General features: G+C 46.9%; 1 protein-coding gene across 1 annotated transcript in view; it reads left to right on the top strand.

Annotated features, from left to right (window-relative positions):
- Ypel2 (yippee like 2) overlaps window positions 1-24,073 on the top strand; it is a 47,774-nt gene that overhangs the window by 7,277 nt on the left and 16,424 nt on the right. Inside the window, exon 2 of the mRNA XM_051187893.1 lies at window positions 12,528-12,841. Within this exon, the coding sequence (XP_051043850.1) occupies window positions 12,725-12,841 (117 nt within the window). The 5' untranslated portion in view covers window positions 12,528-12,724. The remainder of the gene's footprint in view (window positions 1-12,527; window positions 12,842-24,073) is intronic.

Below are 24,073 nucleotides of genomic sequence, written 5' to 3'. Positions count from 1 at the left end.
AATTAATAAGATCCGAAGCCATGTTGCTTCTATGCCGGATCTGTCATCTTCTCTCTGGCTCAGGCTGTGCCCCCAATCCCTCCTACTGTCCTCAGTTTTGTAGTTATTTTATGTGTGTGGATGCTTTGCCTTTATGTATGAGGCCAGAAGAGGCTGTTGGATTCCCTGAGACTGAAGTTATATATAGATGGCTGTGAAGCCACCATGTGGGTGCTGGAAATTGATGGCAGGTCCTCTGGAAGAAAAGCCAGTGCTTTTAACTGCTGATCCATCTCCCCATTTCTGTCTGCTATTTATTGTTAAAGTATTGATTCTGGTAGTATTCCAATGACATATTCCAGATATGTGGTGCATACCTATAATCTAAGCATTTGGAGGTCAAAGGATTGTTTTGATTCTGAACAGGCTAGCTTTAGCTTTGTCATTGTCTTGGTCACATATACACACACCATACCCCCCAAAGAACAGTAATTTGTGTGTGTATATACACAAATTTTATTTTTGTGATGCTGGGAATTGAACCCAAGGCCTTGTGCCCAGCAGGTAAGCATTCTGCCACTGAGCTAATTCCTCAGTCCAAGGAATAGACTTGGAATCCCTATATTTTGTTTTTGTATTTTGAGACCTCTCACTGGCTTTGGCCATGCATATGGATTCTTCCATTCAGCTTAAACTATGGCAGGTACGGGGATGAAGAATACATTTCCCCAGCCCTCTCCTGTTTTGTCAGGGTATAAATAATCCATCCCAGTGCTAGGGAGGGAGGAGCAGAAGGTGCAAGAATTCAAGGCCATCAACTGAGCTATGGCATCAGTTGAAGCCTTCTGCCTAGGCTTGCCTTGAACTTTGATCCTCTTGCCTCCGCCTCCCAAACACTAGGGTTTCAGGTGTGCACCCCCACACCCGACCCAGCTGAGCTTAGCAGGTTTGTGCTTTATGATCAGCTTTAGGGGTAACCCATAAACTAGCTTTTTGGAGCTTCTTAAATGGAAAGGCTGAATTGGCAAAGTGCAGGCCTGAAAGGAAAAAAAGCTTTATCTGTGAATAAGGTCTAACTGTTACTCCTATAGAGAAGCCCAGAAATTCACCACAGAGTCAGTCAGCTAACCATCACATTGTAGGTGTCCGTTTGATACTGTCTTTTGCCTTTCTCACAGTTTTAGAAAAGTTGTATTTCCAGTCTCAGCTGTGGAAAGGCAGGCAGTTCAGCCACAGTGTCTGTATCTACAATGGGGGATTTATGTGAGCTGGGGATAAAACCGAGAAAGCCAGAAACACACTAACCGCTGAACAGCAGAACTTATTGGCAGGTCTGGGGTGGATAGCTTATAGTTAATTGAGGCCCCAGCTGTGCCCTGGAGACCCATCAGCAAGAGAAATCAAGATCGAGGCAGTGCCCATACTCGAAAAGACATTCATTAATTCAGCAGATGAGTTTGGGAAGCACAGCTATATCAGGAAAAAGCAAGGATGGCGCCGGGTGGTTCTGAGTGTGAGTTCTGAGGGTAGGGGGCCAGGCTGGAGCTTGAAGTCAAGGGGAGAAATCTGGGTAGTGTGGCTTCTGAAGCCGGAGTGGGTAAGTAGGGGATCACTGTTTAGCTAAGGCTGGCCTGGAACTCAATTGCCTTGGCTTGTCTCAAGTGTACAGCAGTATTCTGGGATTCCAGACAAGACCACTCCTAGCTGAGTTTTTCCTAAAGCTGTGTTCCCAGTAGAGCTTCTAGCACCTGTTTTTCATTATAGTTCAAGTATAGCCCTGTGTAGGGGCAGAAGAATGGAACAGTTCTCTGGGTCACAGACCATAGAATGATTGTTATTTGTTTTGTTTTAACCAGGATTGTCATCTGGGAGTGTGATCAAATACAAAAGGCTGGCACTAAAGGGTGGCAGAATGGGCCTGGAGGGGAAAAGGGTGGCTCAGGCCCTGTCCTGCATTCCTAGAGGCAAAGTTGGGGGGGGGGTCCTATGCCTGGCCTGGCCAAGGCAAACATCTACAGTTTAGACTGCCTATGGTTTTGTGGGGCACCATGGGAGATGATGCCTAGGTTGGAAGTCTGAGAACTTCTCTAGGGTCCAGAAGGCACATTCAGCCTGGGTGGGGTCACGTGCAAAGCTCTTACACATATGAGTTATAGTGGAGTATGAAGGCTCAGGGAGGCAGAACAGAAAAGGTCACAGCAGCCAGGTTCATGAGGCTCATCTGGGCTATGACCTCACAGTGCTAAGTCACAGACACCCATTTACCAGCCCTGGTGACTTGGCCTTTGTGGAGTGTTAATGGTTAGTCCTAGTAATGGAGTAATGCCCAGAATTAGATATGAGGTCTGAGCGGGTGTGTAAGAGTGCAGAACAGGTAAGACTTTAAAACCACCAACAGGGTTGCATTGGTAGTCGCTCATGGTCTCTAGTTAACCAGTTTTCAGGGCTCTCCAGTGTGCTGAATGCAGTCTCCAAGAGAAACCATCCAGAAGGATAGGTCAGCAAACTGGACCTTTTCAGGCATTTCCTTGTCTTGTGGGATAATTCCTTGTGTGCTGGGATTAGGGACTGCCAGCTCTTCTTAGGGCTTGATTGTGCTGCTTGCTGCTTATTAAGGGATGAGGAGGCATTTATGGGAGCATGGGAGATAGATTAAATATGGCAGGTAACTGGAATAATTTAAAACAGTGTAGTAACTTACTTGGTCATTAGGTTTGGAGCGGAATGGGGAGGCACTGAAAATTATATATAGTTGGCTCAGGCTCTTGGTACAACCAGAGGGGTTTGGACTGTGTCCTGTGTAGTCTGGTAGGAAACTGGTACAGGTTTTGAAACATGAGAGATGTGCTCCAATTGTGTTTTAGAAATAGAATTCTAGAATGAGCTGGAGAAAGAAGAGTTGAGCCAGGGAGTCAGGGAACAAAGACTGTAGGCCATGGTAAAAGGATGGAGCTTAGCTTGTATAGTGAGTGCTACTGCTGAGGATTGGCCATGGGCAATAGAATTAAGCATGGCCAGGACTGGGGTGTAGCTCAGCGGTAGAGTGCTTACCAGGAGTTTCTGTGGCCCTGGGTTTGATAGCTATCTATCTATCTATCTATCTATCTATCTATCTATCTATCTATCTATCTATCTATATAGATATAGATATAGATATAGATATAGATATAGATAGATAGATATACACAGCCAATTTACCCAACCATACAAAAAAAGCTAGAGTCAACTGTTTAGGGGACCTGAACTGGTTGGTTGGTGGGGTCTTTGAAGAGATGGACTAGACTGAGGCCCTAGTGGCTTATATCTATCTGCCTAACATGTAAGGTTCTGGGTTCAATCCCCAACACCTACCTGGTGGTTTACAACCATCTGTAACTTCAATTCTAGGGGATCCAATGCCTTCTGAGCTCTGCAGACAACAGGCATATAAACACAAAGGCAAAACACTCAATGCACATAAACAAGTCCAAACAAACTTCCTTACAAGGACTAGTGAGCCTGGAGAACTGAGTTTGAGTCACCTCTGAAAGCTGTCTTGATGCCCACACAGGTGCTTTAGTAAGCATGTGCAAGCATATATGCACAAATCCTTGTATACTCACACATTCAGACAATAATAAAGTTGTACTTCATGGAGTTGAACCCAGGACCTCATGGGTAGGTAAGTTTTTGTGGTGCCTTGAAAGAAAATGGCCCCCAAAGGGTGTGGCACTATTAAAAGGTGTGGTCTTGTTGGAGGAAGTGTCACTGTGGGGGCGGACTTAGGTCTCTTGCTTAAACTTTCCTCAGTGTGACTTTCAGTTGACTTCCTCTTGCCTGCAAGATGTAGCACTCCAGCTCCAGCCCCATGTCTGCCCACATGCCACCACCATGCCCCCCATCATGATGAGAATGGACTGAACTTCTGAAAACTATAGGAGAGCTGCCCTGATGAAATACTTTCCTTTATGAGTTGCCATGATCATGTTGTCTCTTGACAGCAATAGAAACCGGAGGACAGTGTTCTACCACTGAGCTTCATCCCAGCCCATGATGTCAACTTTGGTAAGCTTAGCTTGATGTGTCCTCTTAGGAGTTTACTAGAAGTGTCCTTTAGAAAAGGGGTCAAAAGGACACGACCAGAACACACAAGCTCAAGTGTTCATAGAGCAGCAGGCATTCAGGAGAAGGCTCTGTTTTCAAGATACGGAGTCTTGCTATGTAGCTCAGGCTGGTTGGAGCTTGCTTTATTGTTCAGGCTGTCCTCCTGAATGCTACGATTATAGGCATGCACCACCTTGCCCAGCTCAGTCCATAAAGCTTAGGGAGAGGGAGCCGAATGCCTCACCAAGGCTGAATAGTGTGTACCTCCATTATCTCACTGCATTTGGGCCGTAGTTTTGTTACTCAGTCTTGATTGTGATTAATGATAATCGTGAAACTTTGCCAGGAACTTGTGTAGCTCTTCACTAGTCAGCATTAACAGGAGGATCCAGCAAGACCATCAGCAATCCATATTCTTGGCCTGCTCTGCTTTGAACCCTGTTGAGTTGTAGTTTGGTGTTTGCTCTCACAGAGGGATGCTCAGAGCAGCTTGCAAAGATGGTCACATGACGAACTCTAGCCCAGGGTGGCCTAGAACTCAGTATGTAGGTTAGGCAGGCCCTGAACTATGGCAGTCCTCTTGCCTCACCCTAAGTATTGGGACTACAGGTATGAGCTACCATGCCTGGTTTATTTTGAGGGTTTTGTATATTAGATCTCCCATTGACTTCCCTGATTATAGGGGAGTTCAAAGCCAAATCTGCATTTGAACTCCAGTAGTATGTTAGCAGTTTTAAGAGCTTTCATTTCAAGCTGGTCTGGACCTCCTTATCATATATGTACACATGTGGTATATATACACTCCTATGTTTTTTTTTTTTTTTTTTTTTTTTTTTTTTTTTTTTTTTTTTTTTTTTTTGGGACAGGGTTCCTTTGTGGCTTTGGAAGCTGTTCTGGAACTAGCTCTTGTAGATCAGGCTGGCCTCAAACTCAGAGATCTGCCTGCCTCTGCTGGGATTAAAGGCGTATACCAACACTGCCCAGCACACACTCACATCTTAAGATTGTGTGTGTATGTGTGTACATAACCACATGGTTGCCCTTGAACACCAGAAGAGATTGTTGGATTCCCTGGAGTTGGAGTTAGAGACAGTTGAGATCTTCTGCCATGGGTTCTGGAAAGAGCAGCAGGGCTTTTTCTTACTGAGCCATTTGTACAGATTGCCATAGTCACTGTTATGTTGCTGTGAAGAGACACCTTGACTAAGGCAACTCATATAAAGGAAGAATTTATTTAGTTCAGGACTTGCTTACAGCTTCAGAGGTCATTCCATTATCATGGCGGGGAACATGGTGGCAGGCAGGCATGATGCTGGAGAGGTAGCTGAGAGCTACATCCTGATCCACAAGCAGAGAACATGACACTGGGCCTGTCCTTGAGACCTCAAGCAAATCCACCTCCAGTGACACTTCCTCCAACAAGGCCACACCTCCCAATCCTTCTCAAATAGTGCCACTTCTTGGTGACTAAGCATTCAACTTAAGTCAACAAAGTAAGCTCATGGGAGCCACTCTTCCTCCCTCTGTGTATTGTTTTTCTCTGTGTGTTGTTTAGGAACCTGCTCTGGAACTAGCTCTATAGACCAGGCTGGCCTTGAACTCACAGAAATCAGCCAGCCTCTGCCTCCCAAGTGCTGGGATTAAAGGTGTATGCCACCAATGCCCGGCTGGGCCATTCTTTCTCAAATAACCACAAAGCCCTGATTTTTTTTTTTTTTAATAGATTTGTGCATATGGGTTCTTCACCTGCTTGTATGTCTGCACTATATGTGTGCCTGGTGTGCACCAGAGGTTAGAAGGTATCAGATCCTCTGGAGCAGGAGTTAAGAGATGGTGTGAGTCACCATGTGGGTGCAGGGAATTAAACTCGGGTCCTTTGTAAGGACATCAATGTTCTTAACTTCTGAGCCATCTCTGTAGTGCTGCCCTATGTGGGTTTTGTTTTTGTTAGTTTGTTTTTTGCAAACCTAGAGTCTGCATTTGAAAGAGCCCATATTTCCTCCCATCACCCCCATTTCCTCCTCCCCTTTCCCTAGGCAGAGGCATGAGGCCTGCCTGGCCTACAGTGATAATTCAGGGCCGCCAGGGCTACACAGAGAAGCCCTGTCAGTTCCTCTTCTATGTTCATGGCCTGTATATATTTTCAGATTTAATTCTAGATTCTGCATATGAGAGAATCATCTTTTTTCTTTTACTACCTGATCCCAATTTTGTAATCTTACATTTTAATATATAGTAAATTTGTCTTTTTTTTTTTTTTTTCTGTTATGACTGTAGAACAGGCAGTCCTTGAACTCAAAGCCGCCTCTGCTTCTTGAGTGCAGGGATTAAGGATGTATGCCACCCTAGCTGGAGACCAGGCTAGCCTTGAACTCAGATCTGCTTGCCTCTGCCTCCCAAGTGCTGAGATTAAAGGCTGCAGCACCAACCCAGGACACTTCCCCCCACCCCCATTTTTCAAGACAAAGTTTTTCTGTGGCTTTGGAGCCTGTCCTGGAACTAGCTCTGTAGACCAGGCTGGCTTTGAACTCAGAGTTCCACCTGCCTCTGCTTCCCCAGTGTATCACCAATGCCCGGTTTACAGATACCTCTTGTATATAGCTCTGCACCACAAAGAAATTCAAATCCATGAGGCAAGTAACAAAACCCAGCAAGGAGCCAGGATCCTCCAGAAACAAAGCCAGCAACCCTCGCCACCCTGGACATGGGATCTAATATTGATGTCAGGAAGTATCTATCTCATGACAATCTTACATGATGATCTCTGACACAGGTTTCTCTCTGTAGCCCTGGCTGACCTTGAACTCAGATCCACCTGCCTATGCTTCTGGGTTTAAAGGTGTGTTGTCATCACTACTTCTCTTTAAAATCCTGACCCAATAGTCAGGCCATTCCCAGCCTGATTTCCAGGGGTTTTGTTTGTTTGTATGTTTGTTTGCAGGCAGAGGTGGAACACACCTTTAATCCCAGTCCCTGGGAGGCAGAGGCAGGAGGATCGCTAAGAGTTTGAGGCCACCCTGGCCCATGGGGCCCATGGTAGCCAAGGCTACACAAAGAAACTCTGTCTTGAAAAAACAAAAATTTAATGCACATGACTGTTTTGTCTGCATGTATATCTGAGCACCATGTGTGTGCAGTACCCTCAGAGGCCAGAAGAGGGTGTAGGAGTCCCTGGAGGGGAGTTACTGCTGGTTGTGAGTTACCATATGGGTGCTAGGAATCAAAACCTGGTCTTCTGAAGCAAAGGCAAGTGTCCTTAACCACTGAGCCATCTCTCCAGGCCCTCTGACTCCATGTTGTAAAATCTGTAAAAGGTTCAATATAGACCAGTGTGACTCAAACAAACTTGGGTCAGTCTTCTGGAATTGTAGGCCTTCCCCATCACACCTGACTCATGCTTTTGTTTTTTGTTTTGGAGACAGGGTCTCACTATGTATCCCTGGCTGGCTCAGCGCTCTGTGCATCCTCCTAACCTCCATGAATCAGCCAGGAGCACAGGAACACTTGTACCTTTTATCTTGGGAGTAGGAACCCTTGTGCCCTCTCCCGCTTGTTGGTAAGAATGAGGGTAGTTAACCAGGGCAGTTGAGAGCCATGTACCATCTGCTATGTTAGAATGTATGTTAGAATGTCTCTCACTCTATCATTTGAGTCATCTTTAGGGTGAAGGCTCTGTTGTCTCCTTTCAGGCAGTTTGCCCAGTTGTTAATGCACCTAACTAACTAGTGAGAGGAATCTAGACTGAACCCAAGTATACCTGCTTCCAGGTCCTGTGTTTTTTTTTTTTTTTTTTTTTTTTTTTTTTTTGCACTATGCAACCAGAGCTGTCCTCAAAACTCATGGCATCTTCCTCCCTTGGGTTCCCAAATGTCAAGTTTTACAGTACCACCACACATATCTTGGTTGGCTTAAGTCTGAATGGACAAGTGAGGGCTTGGTGAAGGGACAGGATGAAGTCGTACTGTGACAGAACTGGAAGGGGAAATATGAGTGTGCTGTGTTAGAACCACACAAAAGGTTCAAGTTGTCCTGTCCAAAGCAGCATCACCAAAGCTGGGTCATCTCACTTGACTCTTAGTTGCCTTGTGTTATTTGGAAAGGGGAGGCAAGGGACAGTATGTTGAGGAACTTGCCAGATGTCACCCAGCTAGGAAGGCATAGAACTCATTTGTGAAGATTTTGGAGCCACTTCTGTTACCGTCTGTCTACACTTAAACACAGGCCCATGTTAGGGACAGCCCTCTTTCCTGTGGCAGCTCCACCATGGGCCAGTTCTGCAGCTGTCTTAGGATGCTGCCTGGCTTCCAGGCTACCTCTCAGGTACACGCCACTCTGCCCTCCCAGTGATACCTGGGGAGGTACAGTCTTGAATTTCAGCAGCTACTGTGACTCACAGTGACAATGGCCTGTCTATCAGGAAGGCCCCTGTGAGGCTCAGTGTGTTTTCGCTATGCCTTTGACTCTCTAGATGGTATATCTGAGACCTTTGTTTTTAATCATAATATTTCACATTTTTCTTTCCATACTGGTCACCCACCATGAGCCAGCTACTGGTGGTAGAAAGTCTTCCTTTAATTTCCACTGGATTATTCCTTCACCTAAAAATGCTATTTAATTGTACACAAGCCCCGAGGCTTTTGATTATTGTTGGAAATCAATTGGACACAAATGCTCAACAAGTTGGACTCTTGTATTCCCTGCACACTGGCATGATTAGCAGGGACCAAAGTTCAGAAATTAAAATGTGCCAAGTACCGTGGCCTTGTATACCTAATTCATTTCTCTCTAGAAAATCAGTGCATTTTCTTTATTGAGACTTAAATCAAGCAATTTAAAAAGATGTTTAAATGGTGTGATGGCTATTCTTGGTTGTCAACTTGACTATATTTGGAATTAACTAAAACCCAAGTGACTAGGTATACCTGCGAGGGATTTTTCCTTTATTACTTGTTTGGTTTTCCCAGACAGGATCTCACTTAGTCTTGGATATTCTAGAACTCCCTTTTCTCTGTAGACCAGGTTGACCCTGTACTCACAATTATATATCCACACACATGCATCCCCCGCCCCAACCCAGTGCTAGGATCAAAGGCATGCACCACCACCACCCAGAGAGGGATTTTTTCATAATTCATTCAAAATAGGAAGACCTACTTTATTTATTCTGGATCTTTGAGGTAGGGTATGGGAAAAGGAAGCTTTGCTCCTTGCCTGCTTGCTCTCACTGGCAAGTCCCCCGGCACCAGAGACTCCTTCAGGATTGAGGCATATGCAGGTAGACAGCCATTAGACTAGCTGGGCCACAGCTGAGAGAGAAGGGGGGATTGAGAGAGGGGAGGGAGGTTTTTATTTTTAAGGGCCTGGTGCTCATCTCTGTTTTCTTAACTATTTGGCCTGTATTCTCTCTTATTAGGTACAGGATGCCTCTTGCCACTGTTTCATAATTCTTTGTGTGTGCTCGTGCATGTGGGTGTGAAAATGTGTGTGTGCTTGTGCATGTGGGTGTGAAAATGTGTGTGTGCGAGTGCATGTGGGTGCGAGTGCAGCACAGTTCAGAGGCATGGGATCCTCCCAGGCTTCTGGGAGCCGGCTGATGAGGGTGCTCAACCAGAGCAGTACTGCTCCTAACCACCGCACCATCTCTCCCGTCCTCTTGTTCACTGCCATTCTTGCTCTGATTTTTCTTCTAGGTCTTTGCTTGTCCTGAACCAGCTGAGCATGGTAACATTTCTAATACTTTCTTTCTGTCTGTCTTGCCCCCCACCCCAGGAGAAGTTCCTTCTCTAGGATGCTTGTGAAATTACTAATTGCAATAATGTAAGACATGATAGTTGTGCAAAGGCTTTTGTATCCCTGAGTTCAAGGTTCAAGGCCAGCCTGGTTTACATATCCCAGATCAGCCAGGGTCACACAGTGAGACAGTCTCAGAATATCCCCCATTGCCGGGTGGTGGCAGTACACGCCTTTAATCCCAGCACTTGGGAGGCAGAGCCAGGCAGATCTCAGTGAGTTCAAGGCCACCCTGGTCTACAGAGTGAGTTCCAGAAATGCAAAGAAATATTCCCACCAAGAGAACAATGATTCTGACATATATAAGGCAAATGTCCATGGCCAGTCCTTTGCAGGGCTTTCCAGCACCATGCAGCCTGGGCCCCAATACTTATATAGTAGTTCAGAGTCATGGTGAGGTATATTGCATGGGTCCATGTTTGTGACCAACTCATTTTTTTTCTTTTTCTTTTTTCTCTTTTTGAAGATAGAGTTTCCTAGTAGTTATGGAGCCAGTCCTGAAACTCTGTGTAGGCCAGACTGGCCTTGAACTCGGAGATCCATCTGGCTCTGCCTCCCGAGTGTTGGGGCTAAAGGCATGCACCAACACTGCCTGTCCATATTCAACATTTAATGCATGCAGCAAATTGCTTCCTCTGTAGAAGGAGCTGTGGATTTGTGTTTTTGGATTCAGGGAATAACCAGGAACCTCTGCCTGTGTACTTTTTTTAGGCTTCCTACAGAGAAGTGAGAAAAGAAATAATTCTACTCCAGGGAAATGCATAGTTGAGAAGATGTCTGCGTGTATAAGAAAACTCTGTGGCCTCTGTAAAGCAGAGAGGCTGCCAGGGCCATTGTTTTCCTTTTTCCTTGGTGTTTGTGTAAGACCCAGGGGTTTATGCTGCTCATCCTGGCTCCTGAGCAGCCAAGGCTGTGGACTTGAAATGTTTGGCTTAGACAGCTGGGCATGGAGGTGCATGCTTTTACTCAAGCTCTAGGGAACTGAGGCAAGAGGTTCCAGGCCTGCCTAGGCTATGAAAAACAAAACAAAAACATAACCCAGACCAAACAAAAGAACCCCCATGTTCCCATCCTGCTAATAAGACAGGCACTTAGCATGAACTGGGACTAGTTACTGCCTCCACTTTCCTCTGCCTCTTCTGGAATTTTTGTTCTTGCTAACAGCGGAACAAGAATATTGGAAATATTGAGGATATGGCAGGAAACCCAATGGAAAGGCGGGGGAATAGTAACTTAGCCCTGTCAGCCTTTACTCCCACAGGCTGCCTTGGGATCCCAGCGTCCCTGTATCTGTTGTGGCTAAGCCCGAAGCATTGTCTAGGGTATCCTTTCCTACCTCTGTCTACTGCCAATAATTACTGTATTGTCCGTGTAACCCAGTCCCTCATCTAGGACTTGTGTGAGATTGAGCAGGGACCCTGGCCCATATGGGTCTGAATCTGAATCCCTTCAGAAATCTGACAGATCACACAAGAGGTGTGTTGGGCATGGAGGTCATGTGGCTCAAGGATTTTGTGAAGAGTTGTTCACTGTTGGATAAAGGGTAGTGACCACCCTGGTCTCCATTATAGTGCTGGGCAGTGGCTGTGTCTGATCAGAAGAAAGGTATAGAGCCCAAATGTGATGGCTGTGGTGGGAAGAAGGAAAGGCAGGTGGGCAGGGGCAGCCTCTCATGAGAGACTTAGCTCTATTTAGTGGATTTAGAGGAAAAAGAACTCTATGATCTGACAGATGGATCCCAGATAGTACATCAAGAGAGAGCCCATTTTATTTGTCTCTGTCTTCCATGTCTCTAAATAATTTAATCTTCAAAGCATGATGCAGGTGTTAATTAACACTCGTGGCTCTCCTGGGAAGGTAGGCAGATGGGAATGCCTCCCCTATTAGTAAAGTCCAGGGAATAGACAGGTGCCAGAGCTGCAGGGGGGCAAAACTTTAGAGTCATTCATTCATTCATTCATTCATTCATTCATTCATGTGGTTCCAGTGGGAGCCCCATTCCTCTCCCCCATCCTTAGTGTCCCGTGTTCCCAGGACAATAAGAAGGCCGAGGCTAGGAGTCTTCTACAGGAAGTAATAGGAGATGTGAGAACTGGGAAGAAATTGTGACATTCATGGTTTTTCTGGGCATCTTGTCAGAGTAAGGTGTTGCAAGGGAATCACTTCTCGAAGACAAGCTGGCTACCGCCCTTCGGGACTTTACTGAATGTCTTTCCTTCACTTATTTCACTAGAGGCTGTTGTGTGGTTTGCTGTTGTGTGTTTGCACCTCTGCAGGTGGTGTCCTCAAGCATTGACATGCTCCTGGTATCTGAAAATGGATGAGATACAAGCAGGACTGTTAGATGCGGTAAATAGCTGCCAAGTCTGGGGGTGAGGACTCCTAGGAGGGCCTCCCTGGGGCTCCAGATAGCCCATCTTCAGTCCTGTGTGTCCAGGGATGGTGGTGATGCCAGTTCGCTAGGCACCTGTGTAACTCTTAATTACTGGGTTAATACTGAATCTCCAACTGCCTAACAAAGCCAGCAAGACCGGAGGGGGTGCAGTGTGAGGGAACAGAGAAGAGGCTCTTCCGCGGCCAGTGTCTGCTGCTGTTTGCTCTCAGGGCTGCACATGCACTCATCTTGTAGGAAGCTTTGTTCCATCTGCTGATGGTGTTTCCCTTTGCTGCTGCAGGCTGCTGAAACCTGGCTGTAGACCTCTGCTAGAGAGTCCTTCCTCTGAAGACGTCACCAGTGTGTGGAGCCTGCCGCACACCCACCCCCTGCTAAACCACGGCCTTTACCTGTGTCTTTCGGTGTTTCCCGTGCGACCCATCCTGTGGGAGTGCCTCGTGGGCTGCCCCAGAGTTCACCCCACGCTCCGCTGCACCCATGGTGAAGATGACAAGATCCAAGACTTTTCAGGCATACCTGCCCTCATGCCACCGGACCTACAGCTGCATTCACTGCAGAGCACACTTGGCCAATCACGATGAACTCATTTCCAAGGTATTGCTTTTGTAGAAGGCCTTTCTTGCCTCCCAGTTAGGACAGGGCATTTCCTGTTCCTGTGGTCACAGACTTGCATGCTCTCATACAGTCTGGGGTATTTGCATGCTGTGTTTTATAAGGGCAGGGCTGACCCACGGGCTGTCCACACAACTGAGAATTAACTCTGATTTGCAGGGACAGAGTAGTGGTTCAGTTTATATTGGAAATTAGATGTCAACCTTGTTGGAGGCTTTGGGGTCTGGCAGCTCACAGTTCTGTAGTCCATCGGGGCCTCTGCATGTTAGACAAGAACTTTACCGCAGAGCCCCACTCTATCCCCACTGTAGTTAGCTGAGAAGGGAGAGCCCCTGCCAAGCCCCAAGGACAGCTGTGAGGCTGTATTGTAGCATTATGAAAACTTTGCCTTTGGGGAGGGAGAAACAAAAGTGGCCTGCTGAAAAGCTGAGCCACTGACCTGTAGGGGCCTTTACACACGAAGCGGCACAGGGTAACATCTGATCATAGCTGAAGAATGAGTCCCCTTTTCCCAGAGGTGCCTTGATAGCTGCTTCTGAAGCTGGGGCTGGGGGTTACAATGAACAAACCCAGGTTCTCGATTGTGTAATACAGGAACTGAATACTTCTCAGGGGAGCTGTCTCCCTCCCAGCCCTGGATTCCCAGGGGAGGAGAAACAGGTTTTACTAGGCTAGATGACAAAGAGAAAAGGATCATGGGAGAATTTCCCCCTTAATAGCATCTTTCCTGAGAAGCTAGCCTCCACACAATTAAGGGACTAACAGATACTTATGCAGACCCAGACTAAAGGGGAAATAAAAATTAGTGATCCCTAACTATAAGAACCGGCAAAGATACTCTTGCTTTCTTTGTTTGGTCACAGCTCCAGCCAGCAATTACAGAACATTCTTCAGCTGGCTGAAGGCTGCCCAGATTAAGTCCATGGTCGTAGATTATGAGATGAGGCCCTGCTTAGTAACCTACAAGCTTGACACCGTAGTCCTCCAGGGCCCTGGATAAATCTTCACCTGGTCCACTCTCTTCTGCATTCCTGATCCTTGTTATTGACACTTAAGCAAGCCTTTAGCTATCTACTATAGCTTGTTGCAGATCTCTTTTTTGAGTTTTGGGGTAAACCCTTGACTGGAAATTTGGACGTGGGAGGCCATGTCCATGGGAGAACAAGCCAGTCTCTGGCATGGAATGTGAGCCAAAAACTTGTATTTGAGTTGGCGCTGTCTCCCTTCCACAGCCTTTTTCTGTAGACATTTCCAAAATAAGTGTTTCTACCTAGGGAGGCATCTAAAGGCACCACTTTAACACAAGGAAGAAGTCAAGGCTCCAGTACACTTTTGTGTACTGCTACCTGACACTAAAAAGCTATTCCATTCACCCTTGTGATTCCTTAAGGGAGTGGACAGTCATATGTTACACCAGCCAGGAAGCTGTTTTTACCTGCAAGTGCTCAGTAAGGATTTCTTTATTGGAGCTGGGACTGAACAGATGGATGGAAGTTGTAGAGATGGCAGTGGCTTCCGAGGTTATCATTGCTGTATTTAGTCAGGTGTACAGGCCTTCCTTTGGTCATCACTCCCTTGCTTTGTTTTAGTTAGCCAGGAGACACAAGCAGCCTTCCATGGATGTGGAGGTGGGGGCCTCTCAAGCTTCTGCTGAGAGCAGCCCCCCTTGACTGCCCTTCATGTCCTTCTGTTATGTTCTGTTTGACTTAGATTAGAATTTGACCCATGGCAAAAACTCAGTAAATGATCGGTCTTGGGAGAAGAGGAGACAAGCAAGCAAGCAAACAAACAGCTTCTTGGCTTGTGTACTTCTTCCTAGCTGCTCCTTCTGGGGCAGGGAAACGCAAGTCCAGGCCAGTGTCAGCACAGGCTTTGATTTCATTGGCTGCAGTCGGTGCACAGATGGGGTACATTAGAGCTGGATGATTTAGAGTCGGGTGAAATGCCTGGCTGAGGGAAGAGTGAGTGAACTGTTGGGCATTGTACAAAGACCCCTTTATTTCACTCCGCAGCCACCCCCCAGGATTAAATAATCTATACATTCTTATGCGCGTCTGCTTAATGGAAGGCTCATTGCCTCGGCCCCCTCCTTGGAAAAATGGGCCTTTTCTTTCCACACCCCCATTCAGGAAAGTTCAAGGAGAGAATGTCCCTCCTGTTCTCCCTCTTGACTCAGTCTCCTGTATGGTTTCAGAGTCTGCCTGCCCAGTAGGAGTTGGGAGTTGGGCAGCAGATAGCCGGGGGTGGGTGCACTGGAGCAATTAAATAAGGCATTGTACTTGAAATGGGGTCTTTAGTCAGAGAGCTGGATCTTGTTGTGGGGGTAAAATAATATAAAATAAAAAAGTGAGTCTGCTTTTTATGGTGCAAGTGATGAGGGTCTAGAGAGAACGGAGTGTGTGCCAAGGAAGAATGGGGACTTGAGGCTGCCTTCCTGGCGGCATGGCTAAGCCATCAGGGAGCTGCAGCACTGGAAAGTTTTAAACAACAGCTAGAGTGTATGGATCTGGTGCTGGGTTTTGCTTCCTCCCCAGCTCACTTTATATACCCAGGAGGTAAGTTGCCAGCAACCAGCTGTCCAACCTCTGGGTCTCCTTTCTTACTCATAAAATGGGCAGTGATATCCGCTGTGTTAGTGCAGTGCTGGAGGCTGCAAAGGCTGGTGTAACAATGGACCATCAACAGAGTGGCTCCTGAACAAACACATTTCCTTCTCACACTTCTAAAAGCCGGAAAACCCCAGATTTGGAAATTTGGCAAACTCAGTGTCTCAAGGTTTACTTTTCCAGTTCACAGGCAGCTTCTTGTTATTGTGTGGCCTTCCATAGTAGGAGGAGCAAAGGATCTTTCTCTGGCTTATTTATTCTTGTATTCTTGTTTATGTGTTTTGAGAAAGTCTTGCCGAGTTACCCGGAATGTTCTTTTAATTGATGGGCTAAAGAAATCTTTCTGCTTTGGCCTCCCAGGTATACAGGGCATGTGTCCCTGTGCTTGGCTTGTTCTGGCCCCTTTATAATGACAATAAACTCACTTATGAGGGCTCTGCCCTCACGGCCTAATTTCCTAAAGGCCACATGTCCCAATACATCTATTTCAATATTTTGGGGTGGGGGTAGACATTCAGACCATAGCAAGGAGGAGCCTATAGTGTGTGCCTTCATGCCCTGTCTCCATAGCAAGGGTTACCTCATTGGGTTGCTATACACTTCAGATGAGATCAGGGATGCATGGGTGGCTTGTAAATGACAAAGATCTTTGCAGTGTAAGGTTATTTTATTTCTTCTCTTGGCCTGATATGATCCAAAACATACAGCAGGGGGAATAGGTTGGAGGGGTATTCTGCACGAAGGGGGCAGTTGATAGCCTAATGTGTCTATAGGAAGGAAGTAACAGCCTTTGGCCTGTGGGAAGGGAGAGCTTTGAATTGATAATAGAACTCTCTAGGGAATGTGCTGAGGTGTCCTGTAGTCTTTCTCTTAGAGGGTGTTGTGGTCTACATGCTGGGGTGTTTGTCTGCAGAGTGAGGTATTTTCTGTTGGCATAAAGAATTGCTTGCACTATTGTTCTTAATGTCAGCCCCAGAATAAAAATACTTTGGTTATAAAATAACAATGACTTGCACTGGGCCAGTGAGTCTGTCTGCCTTAACCTCCCAAGCAGTGAAGATTTGGAGGCCTATGCCACCAAGTTCAGTTTCACAAAGCTTCTGTGTGGAGGTCTTCTTTCGCTGTCTTCTTGCCAAACCCTCAACCGAGCTGTAGGGTGTTTGGGAATTTGTGACTTCATTCCAAAACTTGATCCCACAAGGCGTTGTGGGAGGCTGTTGGGTGTGTGTGTCCAGGGCAGGTGGAAGGAAGAAGTATTTTGCTCATCCCCTGCTTGTTACTAGTTAGTTGGATCTGTGGGTCTGGTTATTTTTTGGAGACAGGTGCTCCAGAACTGCAGACTGTCTGGTCTTGGGGAAGAGTCAGTCAGGGTGTGGCTGGGACTACCCTTAGGTCACAGCCCTGTGAACCAGTGATCTGTGCCGTGCTCTGGGCCATGCTCTGTGCGAGGAGCTTTGAGCTGATATGCCTTCAGGCTCCGACAACCCTTCTGAGGCTGGGAACTCAGGAGGCAGGTTTTTTTCCTTGTGGGGTCCCTGGGCTGGCTGCCCTGGCATTTGGACTCTCTCTTCCTGTCAAGAGATTAGATACAGCATTGCTTTGAGAAGAGGGGGCAGGAGAGTTGTGTGTGTGTGTGTGTGTATGTGTGTGTGTGTGTGTCTGTCTGTCTGTCTCTGTGTGACATCAGGATGACACAAGCCCAAGCATGAGGCTGATCTTGTCAGTGGGGACTGGGTTTGAGTCTCTCCTGACAGTTATTGCCAGTATGGCACCTGTGTCCCACTAGCCTGTGTGTTACTTAAGATGGTTATGTCATGTCTTTCAAGATGGCAGATTTTCTATTAGTAGAACATTGGCACGACAAGGCAGGTTTTCACTAAAGAGTCCCCACCTCTAGGGTCTGTGAACTGACTAAAGGAATCCCTGCAATTACATGTATAATTATATACACATGTATTTCTGAAGAAGATAACTTCCAGCAACCCACTCAGAAGCATGTAGGAATGGTTAAGAAGGGCAGCATGATACAAGGGGCCATGGAGGAAGCCTGTGGGGAGAAGCCATTCTCTGGGTTAGTGTCTGAAAACAGATTGAAGGAGTAGGTTGAAGCCAGATTGTTGGAAGTTCAGGCTTCATCCTGTTAAGTCATGCGGTGGCCAGCTTGTGATGAGACTTACTGTCAAGTATGGAAGATGAGCTGTTGAAGAGGGGCAGCTTCATTATGTCCATTGCTGTGCTGCTGTGGTCTGAATGTTCTGGAAACTGCATGGTAATTCAGGACCCACTGTAGACTGCTGCTCGGCATAAAATACAGTCAGTAGTGGTTGAAACAGCGAGCCCCCCCCCCCCTTTTTTTTTTTGGGGCAGGAACAAGGGGAATCAGTTCCGGTTCTTAGTCTTCAGCTGAGCATCAGACTGCCCCCTTTGTCATGCTCCTCCCTGGGAAAGCGAATGACCCGGCAAATGTCATGCTGCTCACTGGTCTGTTATCCAGGGGGCTGCTGGGGCCATGGCTGATAATCATCTCTGTGTGTCCTGCTGCAGACTACGGGGAGCTGAAACACAAATCTGCTCAAATGGGACCCTTTCTGTGTAGCTATTTTAAATACCAAAAAGATGTTGACTTGACCAAATGAGGCATGTCCTGCAAGCCTGCTCTGTGGCTTACAAATAAATGCCTGCCAGATTTTACCTCTGGGTTATCTGGACACTTAGTGAGGTGTTTAAAAGCTTGTTTCCACTCAAAATACACATATACAAAAATATATGTGTATATATATTATATATATATAATATAGCATTATACATACACACACACACACACACACACACACACACACACACACACACACATATATGGTCTTGCTCTGTAGCCCAGGCTAGCCTAGAAATTGCTATATAGTGTCCTCAAACTTATTCTCCTGCTTCAGCCTCAAGTGCTACGATTACAGGTAGGCATAAACCACCACGTCCTCTGGCAAGAAACTTTCTCAGGAATGTCCATGTTTGGGAACAAGACTTAGCTGTATGTAGAACTGCTCCCCCTCAACCTCCTGTGGTTTATTTTAGCCCAGGCTCGCCCTATAGCCTCTGGAATAATAAAAGTGTCCCATAACTGGTTTGGCTGCTGGCCAGAGTCCACTGTTGTAAGTTTTGTCTTTTAAAGGCAGTCTTGATAGTTCCTTAGTGTTGCCTTAGCCTCCCTGGTCTAGGAGGAGAAGGGTAGGATCCTAGGCCCAGCCTGAATAACACAGCTTTACCCTTGCTCTAGGTGCCAGGGATGAGGAGATAGAACCAACATGTTTCCTTTCCTGTGGGTGGGATGTGGGAATGCAAGGCTCACTGCAGAGGGCAGAACGGTGCCTAGGAGACTGGTTAAGGCACCCCTAAAAAAAGAACTAAGTCTATCTACGTTGCCACTGTTTACAATCTGTTGTGTGCCAAGCTCTCCCAGACATGTAGGCATCGATGGCCTACCTAGTTACAGAGAAGTCAGATAGGCCAATCTGGATCTGCCCTGTTTTTTTTTTTTGTTTGTTTGTTTTGTTTTGTTTTGTTTTTCACCTCAACCTGTCTGTGTGGCCTGGGCTGCTCCTTGGGTATTGGCTGAGCTGTGATTGTGTAGAAGTATTGGTGGTAGATACACCCTCTGTTGCTGACAGAGCCCATGCCTGGGGAATCTTCCTTGTTTCTCCACCTAATTTCCACACATTGGAATGGTGGGGGTGGACCCTGGAATGGAACCTAGGGCCTCACCCATCTAGACAAGCACCTTGCAACTATACCGCTCTCCAAGACCACCTAAGGGTTTTTCCTGGAGCTCTGCCCTGCCTGTAAGATCCCCTTCCTTCTTTGTCCCTGCTTTGAATGACATAGACCTGGTTTTTACACCCCACCTGAGTCTCACTGTGGCCCAGGCTGGCTGGATCCTCCTGTCTCAGCCTCAATTGCTGGGATAAAGAAAGGGTCCACACCACCTTTGAGCCTGAGCTTTCTCATTGTACGGGTTGGGCAGCCAAGGCCCAGAGAGAAGTGGAGGACCTTTGGATTTTATTCCCTGCCCGCAGCTTACTTACCGTCCTTGCACATGCTGAGTATGGTGTAAGAGCTGGGTGGAACCCTTGCAGCCCGGGAAATGAAGGTGTCAGCCTGGGGTCTTCCAAGACTGCTCCATTCTGGTCTTCATTTGTCCTTCTTTCCTTTCTTCCTCTTCCCTCCCTCCCTCCCTATTCTATTCTTTTGTTGTTGTTGTGAAGGGACCTGGATTTTATTAAAGATACATGGCTGGTGCTCACACAACATGGTTAGCATTGCAGCCAGGGAAGCAGGAAGTTCCAGGCCATGCTTGGCCTCCCACCCACTCTGAGGGTAGCCTTGATTCAGAGCTCCCACCATAGAAAGTGGCCTCTTGAGAGAATAACTGTTGGGAGGAATGACTCATGCCTGGTCTCAACACTTCCATAAGCCGATGCAGGAGAATCACCAGACCAAAGGAGTACAAGGAAAACAATAACATAAGCAGAAAGAAAACCCAAGGCTGCTCCTCATTTTTCTACATGTATCCAAAGTGCGGTTTCCTTTGCCCTCCCGCCGCCAAGGCTGCAGCATGGTAAGGCATAATCTTGGCTGTTCACCTGGTAGTTGTGCAAATTAAGTGATGGGGAGATGTTGGAGTTTGAGAGAAAATAATCGAGGTGACTGGTGGAAAATAGTGTTTACAGTGTGATACAAAGTCCACGCTTAATAGCGGGCAGTAGCTTCTGCTGTTCCATCAAGATTTGCTGAATAAGATCAGGTGGAATATGGCATCCAGCTATAACCAGGGGCTGGTACTCTCTCTGTATTTTCTTTCTTTTCTTCTGGGAGGCTTGGCTAGCCATCAGGTATCCTCAGTGATCTACTTAGGCCTTTGCAATCCTGGAGTCCCACTTATTTACAATTCTAAGGTAATTAAATAGCAGTACCTAGAAGCAGTATTCTGAGGCCTTGCCCCTAGGCTGCACAGGGGTTCCCCCCACCTTCCCCACTAATCTGTCAAGGGAGTTTGGGTCTTTGTTTTTTGTTTTGCTCTTGAGCCACATTTCAACCAGAGATTTCAATCCACTGTGACAACCGCTGCTCTAGCATCTGGAAGAGGGTTTCCAGGCTGGTGTTGCATCCCTAGCTGTGAATTGTTTGCCTCATTCTGGAGGCTGCAGGGTGGAGGTTGGGGGGTTGGGATGGAGGTCTGAGGGGTTGAGCTGAGGAGTTCTTTTGAAAGGAGATATTTTCCCCCCCTTTTCTTAAAAAACAAAGCAAAACAAAAACTGATATCTTTGTTCCCAAAGTTCAGCAAAACTCCAGGACGGAAGGGTCTGACCTGGTGATCCTAAGTATTATCTTTGAGGTCAGGGTAGCCAAACTGTTCTCTCTGCTCCCTGGCCTGTGGCTGGTGTCTGGGCACTGAGTCAGGGGGGTGGGGGGCGATAGCTCCACCAGCTGCTGCTAAAAACAGCAGCATCCACTCCACTCATCTACAGTCACCCTCTCTAGACCACAGAGTGGCGGGGCAGGGGCCGCGGCAGGCACGTGGTGTTGCCCCACTTCTCCCTCTGGCTCCTCTCCCATCAGTGTAAGACAAGAAAGAGCAGGAGACTCGCTGCTTGCTGGGAGCCCCATCCCTTATCGTGCCGTAGCAGAGATAGCTAGAAGCCTCTTAGCCTCACTGAGTGGTCCACAGTGCTACACGGTGGGTGGCAGCCAAAATGGGAGTCCTCACCCTGGGCCTGACCCCAGCCGTTGTCTGGGGTGCTGCTTAACCAGCATTTCTAAGCTTTTCAGCTCAGACTGTCTTTCCATGAGCCCTCCTGACTAATCTGTACTGCCAAGACCTGTGCTAGCTCAGCCTAGCACAACTGCCTGCTGCTTGTTTCTGCTTTCAGGGCTAGGCCTTTTTCCCTGTTGGCAGGTGGCTGCTTCGTTCATAACTCTCACAGTTACCCAAGTTTCCTAGTTCTAGCTGCCTCCTCTACTTCACTCTCCATACTGAAAGCTCCAAATGACAGGTAGGGTACTGAGGAGGTTTGTTTATTCCAGACAGATTCACCCAGCAACCCTGAGGGAAGGAAGCAAATGAAATCATATTTCTTCATCCTCCCCTTCCCAGGAGAAAGAAGAGCCGCAAAATATATCTGTGGGGGAGGGAAGCCCCTCCTTGCCTGTCTGCCGCTCTGTGAAAACAACAGGCCATTCCTCCCTGAGCACTGAGAGGTGGGGGTGCTGCCTGAGTACATGAGGAGGAAGACAGGAAAGCCGATAAGATAAGCCCTGGCATATCTAGGTCACCAGGCTGCTGCCAGCCACCTGTTTGATTGGTCACCTTGAAACTGACAGGGGGGGCGGGGAGGGACTTTGTTTCAGGGCTAGACTGGCTGACTTCCCATGCCTTGGTTTATTCAATAAACATTTATTGAGCACCATTAGGTGCCAGGTCATGTGCTAGGTATTTCAGGCTCCTGTATGTCTCTAACAGGCCCATGTGGATCTCAGGCTTGCAACCAGAGCTAAAAAAAGAAATGACTTCATTAAAAGAAACCCAGCTTGTACAGGGGAGTTGGGAGTGGGAATGAGAGAGAGGAGTCTGTCCTCAGTAGGGAGGGCTTCTCTAGAGTCTTGAACCTCTCTTCTTTGGGTTAAAGCCAAGGGTCTGCAAGAGTTTATAAGACCAGGTAGAAAACATTAGGCCTTGCTGAGCCCCATAGTCTTAATGACCAACCTCTGTGGTACTGGAGAGAACATGAGCAGAGAGGCAGAGATCCACTGAGACTCTGTTACAGGAATCACTTGGTGGCACTAGCCTTGCTAATGCCGGGGGTAGATGCTTGAAATGACTGTTGTGAAGTGAATGTTGGGGAAAGTGGCCCCACAGGACTGAAAGAGGAATCTCCAGTTGACAGGGCATGGATAGTGCGGGAATTAAGGCAACTGTGGAAAATTCCATTCCACTGCCTTCATTTTCAGCCATTGAGTACGCACAGGTTCCCACCATAGGTTAAGCTGGTGACTAAGCCAGACAGTGTAAATAGTCTCCTCACTCTAACTGGAAAAACATTGTGTAACCCTATAGGGTAAAGGAGTCAGTGGCACTATTTTGAAAATCCTGAATGGGTCAAATCACTTTTGCTTCAGGCCTGGCTTTGCACTAAAGTTTCAGTGTTGTATTGGGCAAATCTCTTCACCTCCCTGATGCTTAAGCCTACAGTGAACACTGCTGTGTGTGTGTGTGTGTGTGTGTGTGTGTGTGTGTGTGTAGTTCTGGGGCTATAGAGGGGCCAGAATATAAATATAATTAAAGCCTGTAGGCAGCTTATGTTCTGTTGCAAAAGACAAGCTAGCTGCAAAGCTGTTATAAAAAGGGTTGAAACAGGCTTTTTTTTTAAAAATATCTGATTGTTGTCTATACTGTATAGATGTGTATGCTACAGCAACATGCATAAGATGATGAGATAGTGTATCTTAGAGAAATTCAAGCCTGGGGAGCACCAGGTAAGCCAGGAGGGCAGAGGCTCTTTCAGGGGAGCAGGTCATCAGGTGTGGGTGTCAGGGTGCACAAGGCCAGTCTAAAGAGTTTAGAGCAATTCTATGTGCTGTAGAGAACCACTAAACAGCTTGAAGGGAGGGAACAATGGGATTTGGTTAGAACTGGGTAAGAACATTATATCATGGCCTTTTTCAGGAGAATCGGCTTTTGTTAAACTGTGTAGCCTAGAGCTGTGAGTGCCTAGCATTGTTGATCATGCATAGCAGTTGGTAAAGCATTGATAATGTGCCGTGGCTGTTTATAATTAATAAGACTCAGGCTCCAGCCCTCTATCAGCTAAACAGGGGTCAGGTAAATTGTTTGTAAACAACAGGAAGCCAAGGACTTTTAGTGGCAGACCTGTAGAGGCTCACAGGGCCTGGACACATGATGTCCCTGACTTCTTGAGTAAGGGTGCCTGAACAATTAAAAGCTGGAGATTGCAGCCCCAGCCTTGGAAGCTTTTTCTATTACTTCCCCCCCCCCCCTATTTCATTTATTGGTGTGTGTGTGCACATGCAGTGAGTTTGCCTATGCAAGAATATGCATGAAGGCCAGAGGCTAGACTGACTGGCCATGAGTCCCCTGAATCTGTCTGTCTCCCAGCATGTCATCCCTCTCTTTACCCACCTGCTGCCACTCACCAGCACTGAGGTTATAGGCGTGTGCCACCATACTGTGGATGTTGGTGACTTGAACTTTGCCTTTCCTGCCTGCACAGCAGTCGCTTTACCACTGAGCCATCTTCTTAGCCCATATTTGGTGTTTACTATAGCCTAGACCGGCCTTGAACTCCAGATCACCCTGTCTCTACCTCCAGGTGTGGACCAGTAGGCCTGGCTCTGTGTATTTATTTATCTTGAAACCTTTATTTTTCTGTGTGTGAGGGATAAAGTATATATTTGGGTGTGTTCCTACTGTATCCCATGTGCGGATGTTAGAGAATCAGTTCTACCACATGGGTCCTGGAAATCAGTTTATCAGATATCACTGTCTCATCAGCCCCACCCCCTTTTTTAAAAATGGGGTTTTCTGACACAGGAGAGGATG

Source organism: Phodopus roborovskii, unplaced genomic scaffold (genome assembly GCF_943737965.1).
Source record: "Phodopus roborovskii unplaced genomic scaffold, PHOROB, whole genome shotgun sequence".
Classification (NCBI taxonomy): Eukaryota; Metazoa; Chordata; class Mammalia; order Rodentia; family Cricetidae; genus Phodopus; species Phodopus roborovskii.
This window is presented reverse-complemented; position numbering and strand designations above follow the sequence as displayed.